Source organism: Hippopotamus amphibius, chromosome 3 (genome assembly GCF_030028045.1).
Source record: "Hippopotamus amphibius kiboko isolate mHipAmp2 chromosome 3, mHipAmp2.hap2, whole genome shotgun sequence".
NCBI classification, from domain to species: Eukaryota; Metazoa; Chordata; class Mammalia; order Artiodactyla; family Hippopotamidae; genus Hippopotamus; species Hippopotamus amphibius.
The window spans coordinates 114,244,505-114,262,218 of record NC_080188.1 but is presented as its reverse complement, the minus strand read 5'-3'; the positions used below and the strand labels follow the sequence as shown (position 1 = coordinate 114,262,218).

Here is a 17,714-nt window from a genome sequence, read left to right as displayed (position 1 = left end):
AAATGTGTCAATGATATAAGGATCAAAAGCCAATCAACTTCACTGAAAGCATTTTCTAAAGTTTCAGAAGTAATCTTATGGCTTCAGGATCTCCAGAGCACGTGTATCTTCAGAACAGACGTGACAAAACATACCATAGAAATACTGGGTTGGCCAAACAGTTCGTTCGGGTTGTCTGTAAGATGTTATGGAAAAACCCAAACGAACTGTTTGGCCAACCCAATACCACAGCAACTAGTGCTTCCAAATCAAACCTTGTTTAACTTCTTGCAATATAAATACATTATAAATGTAGCTGATAGACTCTATCTCTACTGAAGGTGTTCAAAGTACATAAACATATGATTCAGATATCACTGTAGGGACATAGTCTGGATGTTGTGGCCTCACTGGGGACATTGATGGATGCTGTTGAGTCAATACAATTTTCCCTTTCCTAGAAGTCAAGTGATCCTCTTTTGGGATATTAAAATTAGTTTAATAATATTAGGTTACTCTTCTTTCAGTGTGTTCTCCTACCATGACTACCACTTCCTTATTTGTAAAAAATAAATCTCCTTATATCATTTCCTATGATATAAGGAGAATAGCTACATTATCTTATTTTATGATGAAGGAACTGAAGACACAGAGAAACTATAACAATATAGGGATAGAGCATAGAATCGACTCAGGTGCTTCAGTCAAGTTCAATAGTCTTAATATTATAGTATTTATTAAAATTGTTAGCTTTTTTTGTTATTTATAGAACAACTTAGCAAACAAAAATCATGTTATTTTCCCCCAAATTAATGTAAGAATGAAATGCAATAAAAATGCGATTTTATTTACCTGGGTTCATCATAAAGATCTTTTGAAGACATAAATATGAGGACCATCAAAACCATCTCAGAGTGAAAAAGTGAGGGAATGTTTTTCTTACCACTTATCAAAATGTTCTAATATTTTCAATAAAACATAGTCATAAGTAGTTATAAAATGTTGTGCAGGACTGGACACATGGTACATGGACTATTAGATTAAAAATTGGGCAGAATAGGGAATCCATAAACAACTTCATCTTAGAAGTAACTTTAATCAGTGGAGAAATCATTCAATTAATCTTGAAAAATAAAACCAAAATAATCTGTTAATTATACTTCACACAGTGTACTAAAATACTCCAGAATTTTAAATGTAAATATAAAAATACAAGTGAATTAAAAGAAAAAATTAAAAAGACTTTTGGATTATGTAAAGAAATATTTTTCAGTATACTATCAAGGCTAGGAACCATAAATATCATAGAAAACTGAGTACCTAAATATAAAAGAAATCTATATAGCAAAATCTAACATAAACAATATTGATATTAAATGATAAACTTGGAAAAGATTTAGCAAAATGTATGAGGGAGAAAGAGTTATGATCCTTGATATGTTAAGAGCTCCTACAAATCAGTAATAACCTAGTAAACAAATGGGTAAATATATATATGAGCAAATCAAAGAAGTAAATGCAAATAAAAAACAAAGAAAATATATTTTTTTACCCATAAGATTGTCAAAGAGTAAAGCTAAATAATTATGGGCAGTGTTAATAATGGGATAGTAAGGTATATTGGCATAAAATCTTGAACTTGTGTAAGCTAGTACCAATTTTTAGACATCAGTTTGGCAACATCTGTATGTTGATGTGTGTACACAGTGTGTGTGTGAAGAAAAATTTGCAAGAATATGTCACAAACTATCAAGAATAACTGAGAAAGGGGATTCCCAATGTTTTTTAAAATAATTTTTATAATTTCTTATATTGTTTAAAACAGTTATCTTGACTATGGATAATTTTTGTCCAAAAACATGAAATTATATCCAAAACAAGTATGTTTCATAATATTAAAAATAGTCATTAACCCAAGGATCTTTCTGCAGTTTGAAGAAACTTCAAGACAATGGCTGGAGGAAGGAACAATACAACTGTCACCAAATTTATCCTCTTGGGATTCTCAGATTCTCCCAAGTTCAAGAGTGTTCTCTTTGCAGCGTTCTTGGGGACTTACCTCCTGACAGTGGCCTGGAACCTGGGCCTCATCATTCTGATTAGGATGGACTCCTCCCTACACACACCCATGTACTTCTTCCTCAGCAACTTATCCTTCTTAGATTTCTGCTATGTTACCTCGACAACCCCCAAAATGCTCTCAGACTTCTTCCAGAAGCCTGAATTCATTTCCTTTATGGGGTGCACCATGTAGTACTTCTTTTTCTCTAGCCTGGGTCTGACTGAATGCTGTCTCCTGGCAGCCATGGCTTACGACCGCTACACTGCCATCTGCAATCCTCTGCTCTACGCGGCCATCATGTCCCCCACTCGCTGCGTGCAGATGGTGGTTGGAGCCTCTGTAACTGGATTCTCTGGCTCATTGATCCAACTGTGTGCTTTACTTCAGCTCCATTTCTGTGGACCAAATGTTATCAATCACTTCTTCTGTGACCTGCCTCAATTATTAGTCCTCTCCTGCTCTGAACCCTTTTTCCTACAAGTGATAAAGTTTGTTGTAGCAATGATTTTTGGTGTGACATCGGTCTTAATCATCATGATATCTTATGGTTATATCATGGCCACCATCCTGAAGATCAGCTCAGTGGAAGGCAGGGCCAAGGCCTTCAACACCTGTGCTTCTCATCTGACAGCAGTGATCTTTTTCTTTGGATCAGGACTCTTTGTCTATATGCACCCCAGAGCTGATAATTCTCTGGGCTATGACAAGATGGCATCAGTCTTCTATGTGGTAGTGGTCCCCATGTTGAATCCTTTGATTTACAGTCTAAGGAACAAGGAAATCAAAGATGCCCTTAAGAGGTGTAAGAGGAGGAGAATGTTTTCCCATTGTCACAGTTAATTAAAGGTCTGGTAGGCTTGTGACCCTGATGACTGGAAGTTTCTAGACTATGCAAGGGAAATGCATCTAACATTATTGAACATCGCTGATGCGCTGGCAGAATTTCAAGTGAGTCAACCCATCCAAATCCAGCACTGGCTCAGTGCCATGAAAATCCTGTGGCTTCTTTGAGTCTTGACAGTTGACCCCTCTCTCTTACACCAGCAATGGCTTCACAGAGCAGTTAATATATTAATTTTTATGTTAACATTACCTTCAGTTTCTCAGTGTTTGCCCCTTACATACCCTTTCAGAATTTCAGACTGCAGGCTGGAAAACATGGGACTAAACAGAAGGTCAGAAAATGATCTTTCTCACGTACAATGTCCATCGCAAGTAGAACAAAGACCATTTTGTCATAGACTTCAAACTCTCTGGGTGCCTAGGCAAATTCCAGTTGATGAAAACAGGGATGTGGAGAGAAGCATAACTTTAGACTTTGACATAACTTCCCTGCTATGGAAAATACCATACGGAGTTTAGTCTAGAGTTCGTTTTCTGGGTTTCTATTTTTAGAACCTAACATCAATAGGTGAATGAACAAGGGGATTTCTATGATACTATCCTGACCTGGGAGAACTAAAATACAAAGAAAGGCAGAGATCATTTGAATTCTGAAATATACTGGAAAGATTACATTTCTGTTATTATGACAGATTGAATAGCATAGATGTACTCACCACTGCAAAACAACTAATGACACTGGACAAAATATTTTTTAGAAAATATTTTTTAAAAAAATGTTTTTTAAAGTCTTTATTGAATTTGTTACAACATTGCTTCTGTTTTCTGTTTTGATCTTTTGGCCTTGAGGCATGCGGGATCTTAGCTCCCTGATCAGGGATCGAACCCACACCCCCTGCATTGGAAGGGGAAGTCTTAACCACTGGACTGCCAGGGAAGTCCCTAGAAAAAAATTTAAAATACACTTCTGAGCAGACAAGAAAAGAAAAGGAAATCTCCAACATCCAAATATAAAGAAAAATCAGAAATCCTGAGAGTAAAGTCAGCTCTGAAGATGACTTTCACATTGAGGGGATCTGCTGAGCTCTGGTAATACCTGGCCTGTATTTTGACAAGCACATGAGGCTCAGAGAGAGGGAGACCAAGCCCAAACTCTTGGGGAGAGTTTGATAGGGGACCCAGATATACATATGAGAGTCCAGTGGACTTTGTTATAAGAGGAAATAAAGGGGAAAAAAAGTCCTATCTCACACAAAAAAAATCTTAACTCTCTCAGGCGTCATGCTGGGTATGGGAAAAAGTAAACTGAAAATTTGTAACCATACACCCTCATGGAGGTTTGTGGTCTGAATTCACACACCTGTGGTAAATAAAGAAATCTTAGGTGAGAATTAATTTTAAAGCAGCCCCAGGTTGATCGTACCCTCAAGTACCAATCAAAAGCAAATGCAAATCCTCTCAAGATACTTAAGAGAAAATCTTAAACCCAAGCTCAGATAAGTCTCCCAAATAACTTTCTCAAGAAAATCAGGTTGTACAAATCTTAAAGTACACAAGGAAATAAGACCTGATGGACAAAAGCCAGAAAGTCCGGTCCTGTGAAACCTATAAGGTCATCAGGAATGGCAATTGTCTTAGTACAAATAAAAATTAGATATGAATGATACTGTCAAAGATAAGAAGGGGAGTTGAAAATATCTTAAAAGACCAGGAGAATGAAGTTTACTGAGATTTCTGCATCCGGCAGTGTGATGAATTATATACTATACCTGAAAGACTCTTGTAACTGGAACAACTGAAATGCTGAATTTGAAATAAAATCATCTTTTAAAAGTATTTCCAATTAACTTAGCACAAAGGAGGAATAAGCTAAGCCCTCAAATGAAGTGAAACCAGGAACCCAGGAAAGTAAACAAAAGTGCTAAAGATGGCTTTCACTTGGAGAGTCTTGCTAAAAGCTGGAGACCCTGACTTCTATGTGGACTGCATGGGTGGTGAAGGCTCAGAAGACAAGAATTAGGACATGCCCCAGGTGAACCAGAAGGCTATACCCTCAGTGTAAATTAGCAAGAATTCCCACGGATTATGTTTAAGAACAAAAAAGAGTGGTTCACAGTAAAAGATAAAATAAAAGCATGAACTTCTATATAGAGTCAAATCCCCATAACTGAGAACTGGCAGGGGAAAAATAATCCCTATAAACAGACCTGCAAAATCTTCAGATATTGGCATCGGTATAAAGGATAAGGCAGTTAGGACTAGCTATGGTGAAATGCAGATTAAATCTTCTCTCTAAAGAGACACTCCCCCCTCAAAGAAAGAAGTATTGAGGATAGATCAGAGAACTGGTGACTCAGAGCACTCAAAACTGGGTAATCAAGGAAGAGGTTTGTCACAACTTGGATGGAACACAGGGGCATATGCTGAGTGAATAATTTGGACCCAGGAAGATAAATACATATGCTCTCACTTATATGTGGAATCTAAAAACAAACAAATAATCTCATAGATACAGAGAACAGATTGATGGTTGCCTGAGGCAGGGAATGGGGATTAGGCAAATGGGTAAAGAGAATCCAAAAAGGTAAAAACTTCCAGTTATAAAATACATAAGCCACGGGAACGTAATGTACAGCATGGTGACTATATACACCCTACTTTTATTTGAAAGTATTGTTAAGACAATAAACCTTTTTTTTTCTTTCTATCTTTATTGGAGTGTAATAGCTTTACACTGTTGTGCCAGTTTCCTCTGTACAACAAAGTGAATCAGCTGTATTTATACATATATCCCCATATCCCCTCCCTCTTGAGCCTCCCTCTCGAGCCTCTCTCCCGAGCCTCCCTCCCACCCTCCCTATCCTACCTCTCTAGGTCATCAGCAATCATCGAGTTGATCTCTCTGTGTTATGCAATTGCTTCCCACTAGCTATCTATTTTACACTTGGTAGTGTATATATGTCAATGCTGCTCTCTCACTTCATCCCAGCTTCCCCTTCTCACCCCAACCCCCACCCCATGTCCTGAAGTCTGTTCTCTACATCTGTGTCTTTATTCTTCCTCTGCTACTGGATTCATCAGTACCATTTTTTTTAGATTCCATATATATGTGCTAGCATACGGTACTTGTTTTTCTCTTTCTGACTTACTTCACTCTGTATGATAGACTCTAGGTCCATCCACCTCACTACAAATAACTCAATTTCATTCTTTTTTATGGCTGAGTAATATCCCATTGTATATATGTGCCACATCTTTATCCATTCATCTGTAGGTAGACATTTAGGTTGCTTCCATGTCCTGGCTATTGTAAATAGTGCTGCAATAAACATTGTGGTACATGTATCTTTTTGAATTATGGTTTTCTCAGGGTATATGCCCGGTAGTGAGATTGTTGAGCGATATTGTAGTTCTATTTTTAGTTTTTTGAGGAATCTCAGTACTGTTTTCCATAGTGACTGTATAATTTTACAATCCCACCAGCAGTGCAGGAGGGTTCCCTTTCCTCCACAGCTTCTCCAGCATTTATTGTTTCTAGATTTTTTGATGATGACCAATCTGACTGATGTGAGGTGATACCTCATCGTGGTTTTGATTTGCATTTCTCTAATGATTAGTGTTGACCACATGAAAAGATGCTTGACAATAAATCTGCAAAGTTCTCATCACAAGGAAAATAATCTGTAGCTACGTGTGGTGATGGATGTTAATTAGACATTGTGGTGAGCACTTCACAATGTATACAAATATTGAATCATTATGTTGTACCGCTGAAACTAATATAATGTTATATGTCAATTATACCTCCAAAAAAAAGGAAAAGGAAGAGGGTTGGTATGTTCATGCTGTGGAACATTACTTGGCCATAGAAAGGAGTGAAGTACTGACATGTGCTACAACATGGATGAGCCTTGAAAACATCACGCTAAATGAAAGAACCAGTCACAAATGACCACATGCTGTATGATTCCATTTTAGTGAAATCTTCAGAATAGGCAGATCTGTACAGACAGAAAGTAGATAAGTGGTTGCACAGGGCAAAGGGGGTAGAGAGGAATGGGGAATGACTGCTCGTGAATATGAGTGAAAATATTTGACGAAAATATTCTAAAATTAGATTGTGGTAATGGTTGAAAAACTCTGTAAATATACTAAAGGTCACTGAATTGCATACTTTAAAAGGCTGAATTTTATAATATGTGAAGTATATTTCAGCAAAGCTATGCAATTTTTGTTTTGTTTTTTAAAGGAAGAGGCTGGAAAGTGCCTACGACCAAAGGCAACATTCTTGGGAAGGCACCATTTCTGTGGTGGCTATTTCTTAAAGATTTGGTAATGAAAGAGAAAAAGGAAGTGAGCAGGGTAATTAAAGGTAGTAAGAAAAATTTTTAAATCAAGCAAAACACTAACCCATCTCCGTTCCTGAGTGAAGTGACTATACAAAAGAAATTGCCTTTCTCTATACCAACAGAGGAAGACACACAAATTAAGAAACTTAGTAAACGTTCAAGTCCCATTCCTGGTTTGATTCTCATAGAGCCCTGCAGAGTCTCAGACCTCAGGCCCTGGAAGAAACATGATTGAGCGATACTTTCAGGATCTATCAGTTCCCCCACTTGTCATGCTGTGGCATGGTCCAGATATATTATTCACCAATAAGACATGTACTAAACGACTCAGTGTTCTTGGGACAGCTGTTACCCAACTCAGGTCAGCCTGCTCACTGCTCAAAAATCAATACATGAGAGAACGACAAATGTTGGTAGAAAGGAAAGTTGCTTTTAATCAGAATGCTGGCAGTCTGGGGAGATGGTGGACTCAGTGTCCCCCAAAAACCACCTCTGAAGATTCTATTCAGCCATGAAAGTTTTTAAAGGGAGAAAGGGAAGTAATCTCAGTTAATCACTGACACAGGGGATCAGAGCCATCGCCATCCCCCACTGTGTGCAGGCTTGTCAATGTCTTGCAATTTTTCTTTCTATGCTATCATTTTCATGCGGTTTGTTCATGAGATTACTGGAGGGGAAGCTAGGAAGAGATCTGGTCATCTGTTAATTACTTATTCTTCATTTATACTTCTTTGATCTATGGAAAGCACCAACAGATTAGGCAAGGTATTTTGTGGTCAAAAGATTTGAAAGGTGTGCTAGGGCCAGAGATGAGTAGAGCATGGGGGTGCCTGGTTTAAGTTTAGTGACAAGACAAGGGGGCCTCCTGCAGAGAGGTCTTTCCTGAAAAGAGCTCTTTCCTATCAAAAGCTGCTTACAATAGAACTGAGCCAAATGAAGAAAGAGGAGGAGGGACTAGCCTTTTTTGGTCAGAAGTAGAAATGAAAAGATTCACTATAGGTTTCCTTGAAATAGCCATTTTGCTTTATGCATTTAAAATATGGCTTGAATAAAAATGAATGAAATTGAGTTATCTGTAGTGAGGTGGATGGACCTAGAGTCTGTCATACAGAGAGAAGGAAGCCAGAAAGAGAAAAACAAATACTGTATGCTAACTCACGTATATGGAATCTAAAAAAATGGTACTGAAGAACCCAGTGACAGGGCAAGAATAAAGATGCAGATGTAGAGAACAGACTTGAGGACACGGTGTGGGGGGCAAAGGGGAAGCTGGGATGAAGTGAGAGAGTAGCATTGACATAGATACACTACCAAATGTAAGGTAGATGACTAGTGGGAAGCTGCTGCATAACTCAGGGAGTTCAACTCAATGATGGGTGTTGACTTAGAGGGCTGGGATAGGGAGGATGGGAAGGAGTCATGGGAGGGAGGAGATATGGGATATATTTATAAATACAGCTGATTCACTTTGTTGTACAGCAAAAACTGGCACAACAGTGTAAAGCTATTCTGTTTCAATAAAGAGCTTAAAAAATTAAAAAAAATACAACTTAACTTGTATAGTTAAGTTATATATAGATTGTCAAGAGCGTATTATGTAGCTATAAGAACGACCAAGTTAACTGATGAATGTGAAGAGGCAGGTAAAATGGAACCAAGTCTTATATATGTATGATATATCTGTTATGATGAGACACCAAAATGTAATATCCTGTTAGACTCATTAACCAGTAGAGGGAGACCCATCACAAGACTTTACTGTAACTGAGGCATTAACAGAAGACCAGGAGAGCAGTAGAGGAATCTGACTAGTGACAGTGATGATGTTGACTTTAGTGTAACTGCTTACAGTTTGTATCCACAAACATTTGGTCTTCATGACAGCTTGGCTTTGAGACCCTCCTCTTGTAGATGAGGAAGCAGAACTTCAGCTCACATTTGCAAAGGTGACCTAGCAAACGAGCAGCAGATGGGGGACAAGGAATGCATGTGCATCTACATCATCCAAGGGGGCAGAATATTAACACTTCTCCCACAGGGTCCAAATAGAATACTCTTTTCTCCCAATAGTTGCCACTTTAGCTGGAATTATCCCTTCAGATATCTTGGCATGCATGTCTGAGAGAGGCTAAATATATCCACCTCTGTTTTGTGCCTGGGACACATGAATACTTATCTTCAATACTTCTCTTCACCCCAGGGGTTCACAACCTCTTAGTCCCTTATATCTGTGGATGAAGATATAAGGAAATTCCTCCTTGAACTAAGCAACCAGCTCCTTCCAAGTAACTTCAACCTGTTTTCATCTGCAAAAAGGACCTTAAAATATCCTCCCTCCCTACTTCATAAGATGCAAGAAGAGGTGACACTCTACTTGAAGAGGTGGGTAGAGCTAAAAAAAAAACACCCCAATATCTTCTCTTACCCTGTTCAGGAGGAAGACAGTAAGTAGAGAATCCAGCCATACTGTGCTCAGAATTATGACCTACAGATCTGTGAGATAATATATGCCTATTTTTATAAGCTGCTAAATTTGTGTTAATTCATTACACAACAATGAGAAACTAATATCCTCATTTACATTTTAGTTTGTTTCTCTGTAAAACTACCCCCTTCTGAATTTTGCATTTTATGTCCTGATGAAGCTTTAAAAGTTCCTGTATAGAAAAATTGTCCTATTCAATGCAGTAAACAGTCACTGAACATCAGTTTGATGCCAGGCACTGGAATACAAAGATAAATATGAAGTTGAAACCCTAAAAGACCTCAAAGAGAAATAGTACAAGTAGACACATAACTATTATATGCATCAGAAAATGACAGATGCCATGAGGGAATAACATGTACAAGCTAGGAGAGTTTAGGACCAGGAGAATTCATATCTGGTGGACGGTGTCAAGAAAGGTTATCTAGGGCTGGCTGTGGGAATGTAATAGGGAGTCAACAGGAGACTCAGGAAGGATTTTATGCAGCAGTGAATGTCTTTGTTGCATTGTAGACCTCATTTAAATAGCTGATCTTGTCAGCAACCTAAGTCTGGGAATAGCAGAGGGGAAAAAGAAGAAAATCATGAGAGGTGGTAGCAAGAACGACTTAGAGCCAGTGAACTTATGAACCTGGGAGGGTTTGAGGAACGAAAAGTCACCAAGAATAAGTTCACAGACAGTTGCACAGTAGAAGAAGAGGAAATTTTAGTAAAGGGAAATTTTAGGGTTTGAGATCTTGAAATTTAGCGGTTTCCCATTATGGTGAGGTCTGGGATGGGGCTGCCGCATTGTATTACTGGGGTGGCATAGAGGTTGAAGTTGGTGGAGGTATAGAGGTCAAGACAGTATGAAGCTGGGGAATTTCTAGGTGTCAACTTTGAAGCCATCTGATTTATCTTTTTGGTTGCCCTTAATCATAGAAAGCTAAGTAAATGTTGACTGGAGGATCATACAAAAGAATGAAAGAATCAGAGTGAGGTGAAGTCAATCCAGATACATTTTTGACATTATTGAGATCAAAATTTGGTCTTGAGGAGAGGCAACATATCAGTGAGCAGTAGGTCCTCTCTTGCCATTCCTAGCCATGCGTGGTTGCTCTTGAGCTAACTGCCCAAACACATTGGTGATCAACTTGAAAAGAGTGATGTCTTGAAACCTCAGTCAAAGACATGATAGAGGCAGTGCACAGAGGAAACCTGTTGGGTTTTCCTCCTATCTTTCTATCTGCCACATCTGATAGAATTTCAAGACCAATTTTAGATTTTCAAGACTAATTAATGATTCAGTAAAATAAACAGATACTGGATACCCGACAGCTGTTGTCTCCTTTCTTCCTCTCTTGCCTCTCCAAACCATCAATATCCACGTAGACTAAAATGTTCCTTATTCATCTGGCTTTTTATGGCCTCATAGACAAGGCCTTTCCCACCATCTGGGATCCAGCTGGATAGCCCACTCCAGCGACTATTTATCAACCTGACTGCCTGTACCCAATCACAGCTGCCTTTTCTCCTTGAAATTCAGCCCACTGACAAAATGCTGCTTTTAAGATCAAGCAAATTCAGAGTGGTTGTACATTTCCCAAGTAACATCAGCTCTGGGTCATTTTAAGGTCTATTTTAAGGGACAAGTCAGTGTTGCAATACACAGTTAATTAGATGCATGATTCCTAGTGGCTCCACACTTGTCCATGTTGCGTGTCCCAGAAAGGCTTCTTTAGGAAAGTCTGGGGGTGGGCTCTGTCAGCAGGGGATACGACAGCAATGTGGCTTCCAAGAAGAGCCATCACCCTTCCCATCACTCCAAACAGCACTGAAGGTTCTTACAGAATAGACAATAGACATTGTGCATGAAGGGCCACATCTGCCTGACACATGGGGTTGAACAACTATTTTCTAGGTTTTACACTGCTGGTTTATAGATCTATTCTAAGACTGAGAATGGATTTCAGAGGATACCTTCTCCATTTACCCTGGATCCAGAAATATAAACTTATATGTTATTTTCAACAAGCTACAACAACTACTGGCAAAGGCAGACGAGACCAGCTATAAGCAAAAGCAAAATGTCCTATAATTTTGTCTTTTGTTCTGTCTCCTCCATATTTAAGCCTGTCCCTTCCTGAGTCTGGGTTCCCTGTTTCTCCTATTACTGCTCGCCTCTGATGAAACCTTCCTGCATTCTCTCTTGATTGGAGGCACAGGCTTAAATTCTGGCTGTACCAGTGACTAGCTGTGATCTGTGAGTAGCCATGACTGAGAACCACTGCCGTAGAGAATCCTTCTCCAAGGCCTCTCCCTCAGTCTCCAGATCTATTTCTGTTTCCCTAATCTTGGGAATTCTTTCCCTTGACATTGCCAGCTGTGGTACCTACTTTTCCATTTCCTTCTCTTCTTTTACTGCTAAACTGGCACCTCACTTTCTTCTGCATCTGGCTTTACTCAAATCCTCTTTGATACCCACTCCAGACATCACATCTAGGATTGATGGGCTCCTATTGGAACTGTGCTGGAAAGATCACCACTTCCTTCTCACTGCATCCAGTGGCCTTTTATTCATATTTTTCTATCTTTGATTTCCATGCCAGGTTCACCAAGCATTACTGGGTGGTAAGGGCTTTGAGGATCAGGATAATAAACTTGGATATCATCAGGAAATTAATGAACAACAACACTAAGGACTGTTCTTGAGCAAGGAAAGACATGATTGGACCTGCACTTTAGGGAGGTTTTTGTGCAGGTTAGGGAGGAAGAATTGAATTGGAGAGAGTCTGATGGTAAAAAGAAGGCAGTTGGAAGATTTTGACAAATCATGAATAATCAGGTTAAAACTACCTGACAAAAAGGGTCTGGAATGGAGATGCCATGAAAGAAGGACTTGATTCTATTGATAATTTTATTCTACAAGTAGCAAAAAAAGAGTCTTTTCTGAAATTTTGCCTTGGGAAGGAGGGAAGGAAATAGGCAGGGATTTTTAAAAATACTGCAGTCTTCCAGTATTCCATCCTTACACCCTGCACTCTGCAGTGAGAAGTAAGAAACTAGAGGATGTTTTTGGTTTTTATTCACATATTTTTGTAATCTAGAAAAGATTAATTACATACAAACTACTGCATTGACCATGGTGACTGTCCCCCCAGTGTCAAGCTTTAGAGGGACCCCAAGAATGTAGATCTAAGGAAAAGAGCTGGGAATTTGGGGAAGGGGTATAATTTTTGCAGCTTCACAGTAGGAGATTATGACCCTGATAGAAGAGAAGTGGGTGGGGCTTGGGAGTGGAGAGGAGAAGAGGAAGAAGATTTTTCTCATCTGGATGTAGCTTAAAGAGCTGCCAACATAAACAGGGTGTGGCTGCCATCTTTCACAAATCCTTGAAAGAAGCCACAGGGTCCTGTGGGTTTGCACAATACCCACTTCCTTCTGTTCCTTGTATGTCCTTTCACCAGACACACAAATAGACTTCAAGTCTTTTCAAGTCAGATATGCAATAAATCATAAACAAAACATGGACATGAAGGAAATCTGGCCTTAGTCAAACACCAAAAGTTTATTTTTCTTTCAAACTCCCCACACATAGATTTTTTTGAAAAATGAGGTCTATCAAGTGATTTTTCTTCTCCGTTGCCATCCATTTTTCATGTCCTTATTGGCGCATGGGGGTGGGGGTGCGGCGGTGGAGGGTGGATGTGGGGTGTAGAGGACTGAACATGGACTTTGGATTCTGGAAGACCCTAGTATAAATTCCAGCTTTACCACTACTGCTCTGCATGACCTTGACAAGCATGTCTCCAAAATTCGATTTTCTCAACTGAAAATGCATTTGAGTGCTTTCTGTTGGGAGCTACTGTGAGGATATTATGAAATGAAGGATACAAAAGGCCCAATTCACACAGCCAAAAATGGTAGTACCTGTCGACCTTCTTTCCTCTTTCTCCTCATTGTACAGAATCATAGAATCTTAAAATTTTAAAGGACCCATAAGGTCAACTAATTTAGTCTCTCCTCTCTCTCTCTCAGATAGCCTATTTATTTTACTTTTTTCCAATTTTATTGAGATACAAATGACATATAACATTGTATTAGTTTAAGGTGTACAAAGTAACAATTTGATATATGTATATACTGTGACATGATTACCACATAGGTTTATGTAGTTAAGATATATCACCGCACATAGTTATAATTTTTTTCCTTGTGAGGAGGACTTTTAAGATCAACTCTCTTAGCAACTTTTAAATATATGATGCACTATTGTCACCATTCTGTACATCGCCTCTCCAGAACTTATTTCTCTTATAACTAGAAATTTGTACCCTTTGATCACCTTCACCCACAGCCTCTGGCAACCACCAATCTGTTCTCTGTTTCTATGAGTTTGTTTGTTTTTAGATTCCACATATACGTGAGAGCATCACTGTCAACTGTACTATCTTCTCCTCACTTACTTCCAGTGATGGAGAATTTACTCCTTTGCAGGACATCCATCCTACATTTGAACTGTCCTATTGTTTCCTTATTATCTCTCTGTCTCTGTCTCTTTCTCTCTCTCATTCAGTCTTAGCTCCAACCCTTGGAGTCATCCAAAAGATATTTTTACATTGAAAAAGTTCTACAAAAAGAGGGTACCTGGTGCCTTACAAAGGTAACTGCCATTGATGATATAGTTACCTATTTTGAAGCCAAAGACACTCTTGGCTTTCACAGCCTCTAGGGATACTTTATTGGAACCAGACCAGGGACTAGAAATATAATGGAAGCAGGGCCAATGGAAATCAACTCCACCCAACCAAAGCTGACATCCTTTTTTTCCTCCGAGCCCAGACGGGCAGTCAAGCTGCCAATATGTTCTCTCCAGGACATGTCATACCCCACAACTAGAGAGACCCAATGGTACCTCAGAGAGAATGGGCCTTGATTTAAAGCCCCATCAGGTCCTTCCCCTGGTGACCAATTTAAAGTAGCTACAGGGAGAGAAAAAGATGGCGGCGAAGTAGAGAGACGTGGAGTGCATCCCTCTCCACAGATGCATTGGGAATGCACGGAAGGACACAGTCATTCCCACAGAGAACCAGCTGAACACCAGCAGACGGCCTCGGACACCGGAAAGGGCTGCGGAGAACCTGACATAGCCGGTAGGGAGGCATCTACGAGGGCTCAAAGAGGGTGAAGCGGCAGAGCTGTGGCAGACGGGAGGGAGTGAGAAACATACGGAGGGTCCGCAGCGCAGCTCAGCGTTCCCGGACCGAGACATCGATCCGCGGCTGAACGGAGGGTCCAGGAGCGGGAGCGTGGGAACCGGAGAGCTGGTTCAGGGGGAGAAACATTGTTGCCGGTAGGGTGACGGACCGAGAGGACAGGAGGGAGGAGGTCCGCGGAGAGGAGTGCCGATCCCTGAAAGCTGCCCGGCCATGATGGCGGCTGGAGGCTGCAGGCTCCCGGGCGGGGGGGAGGAGCCGCGCGCATAGCCTCTCTCTCTCTTTCTGCGCCTCTGCAACAGGCAGCGGAGAGACGCCCTGCGGGGCCACATAAGGCGCTCAGGGATAACAAGCACCCTCAGGCGCTCGGGCGGGGCTAGATTAAAACTCCTTGCAACGCCAGCAGCAGGGAGGCTGCCGAGAGAAAAAAAAAAAAAAAAAACCAGCATCAAAAAGAAAAAACCCCGAGAGAGGCCCAACTCTAAGACTTTCTGTGTACGCCTGAGCCACCAGCGCCCTCTGCAACAGGCACCTCCAAGCCTTACTGAAGCAACAGTGCGCCACTGCTCACTCCCTCCCAGGAGAAGGAGCCACTATTGCACCCTCTCCCTCCCCACACACCGAGGCTTACAGACGAACAATAAAGGAACCTCTGCTGGTCACAGAATAACGCAAAAAAAAAAAACCCAAGGCAAGGAAAAGGACACTTACAGCTGAGATGCTAAGGAAACAGAAATAGTAGTATCAATACCTATTGAACTGGTCCATTCGGGGATCAGTTCTGGATTTTTTTTTTTTTTTTTCTCTCTTTTTTTTTTTTTTTTTTTTTTTTTGATTTATTAAATACGATCTTAGCCCTAAGGGATCTACAAGTTTTACAACATAATTTTATAAGGATATTTTTTTCTCTTTTTTTTTTTTTTTTTTTTTTTTTTTTTGCCTTTTAAAATACTTCTATATCTAGCTAAGTTTTTGGTAGTACGGACAAAATATCTTTCATACTTTCCTTTCATCCCTTTCTTTTATACACTTCTATTCCTTTCTTTTTCTTTGCATATTTCCAACCACATTACGCTCTTCTGTTCCCCTTTCTTCCAGCCATTTTAAGTGTATTTTATCTTAACATACTTATAAGCAACACTATCGGTCTGCTCAGATTCCTTGCTCTATTGTCCAGATGATGCACTGCCTTGGTATTAATATTAGGCTTTTGTCTTTATCTTAGTTCTTAGTACAGTTGTCTAATTACATTCTGAGAATCTCCATTCTCTCTGGTGGTACTCCAGCTCATTTCTATGTTTGATCCTAGCTTACAAAATCTCCCTGGATTGATGTTTGTATGTGTAGGGTGTTATTTGTTGTTTGTTTGCTTTTGCTTCTGTCTCTGATTTGTTCTGTTTCAGTTGTCAATTTCTGCTGGGTTTCTCTCTGAATATCTGATAGCACACTGGGGTTCTGTCAGGTCTTTCTAGAGCCTTATGTCCTAACGGATTCAATAATTGTGCGTCTTATACATGTATGTGTTTCCTAGACTGAATATTCGTCTAATCCAATACTTGGACATTAGTCTGAGGCTTGGACAGTCTTCTATAAACACCTCTATCACCAGGACAAGCAACCCCAAAAGCTTGGACAACCATGAGGAAACAAAGAAACACCATGCAGGCAAAGGAGCAGGAAAAAAACCCACAAGACCAAATAAATGAGGAGGAAATAGGAAAAATGCCTGAAAAAGAATTTAGAGTAATGATAGTAAAAATGATACAAAATCTCGATAACAAATTAGAGAAAGTACAAGAAACAGTTCATAAGAACTCAGAAAAACAAACAGCAATGGATAACAAAATAACTGAAATTAAAAATACTCTAGATGCTCTAACCAGCAGAATGACTGAGGCAGAAGAACGAATAAGTGAGTTGGAAGATAGAATGGAAGAAATAAATGCCACAGAGCAGGAAAAAGATAAAAAAATAAAAAGACTAGAAGACAGCCTCAGAGACCTCAGTGATAACCTTAAACGTACCAACATTAGAATTATAGGCATCCCAGAAGAAGAAGAAAACAAGAAAGGGTCTGTGAAAATATTTGAAGAGGTTCTAGTGGAAAACTTCCCCAACATGGGAAAGGAAATAATGAACCAAGTCCAAGAAGCACAGAGAGTCCCATACAGAATAAACCCAAGGAGAAATACACCAAGACACATATTAATCAAACTAACGACAATTCAACACAAAGAAAAAATATTAAAAGCAGCAAGAGAAAAGCAACAAACAACATATAAGGGAAAACCCATCAGGATAACAGCTGACCTTTCTACAGAAACTCTGCAGGCCAGAAGGGAATGGCAGGATATACTGAAAGTCCTGAAAGAGAGAAACCTACAGCCAAGAATACTTTACCCAGCAAGAATCTCATTCAGATTTGAGGGAGAAATCAAAAGCTTTCCAGACAAGCAAAAGTTAAGAGAATTCAGCACCACCAAACCAGCCTTACAACAAGTGCTAAAGGAACTTCTCTAAGTAGGAAACACAAGAAAAGGAAAACACCTACAAATACAAACCCAAAACAATTAAGAAAATGGTCATTGGAACACACATGTCAATAATCACTTTAAATGTAAATGGATTAAATGCTCCAACCAAAAGACACAGACTGGCTGAATGGATACAAAAACAAGACCCTTCTATATGCTGCCTACAAGAAACCCACTTCAGACCAAGGGATACATATAGACTGAAAGTGAAGGGATGGAAAAAGATATTCCATGCAAATGGAAGTCAAAAGAAAGCTGGAGTAGCAA

General features: G+C 39.6%; 1 protein-coding gene across 1 annotated transcript; it reads left to right on the top strand.

Annotated features, from left to right (window-relative positions):
• The first annotated feature begins 1,930 nt into the window (after positions 1–1,930).
• LOC130848706 (olfactory receptor 1440-like) lies at positions 1,931–2,896 on the top strand. Its single transcript, XM_057727116.1, is given in 1 exon segment — positions 1,931–2,896. A coding segment is annotated over 1 exon segment (966 nt).
• Positions 2,897–17,714: the final 14,818 nt, after the last annotated feature.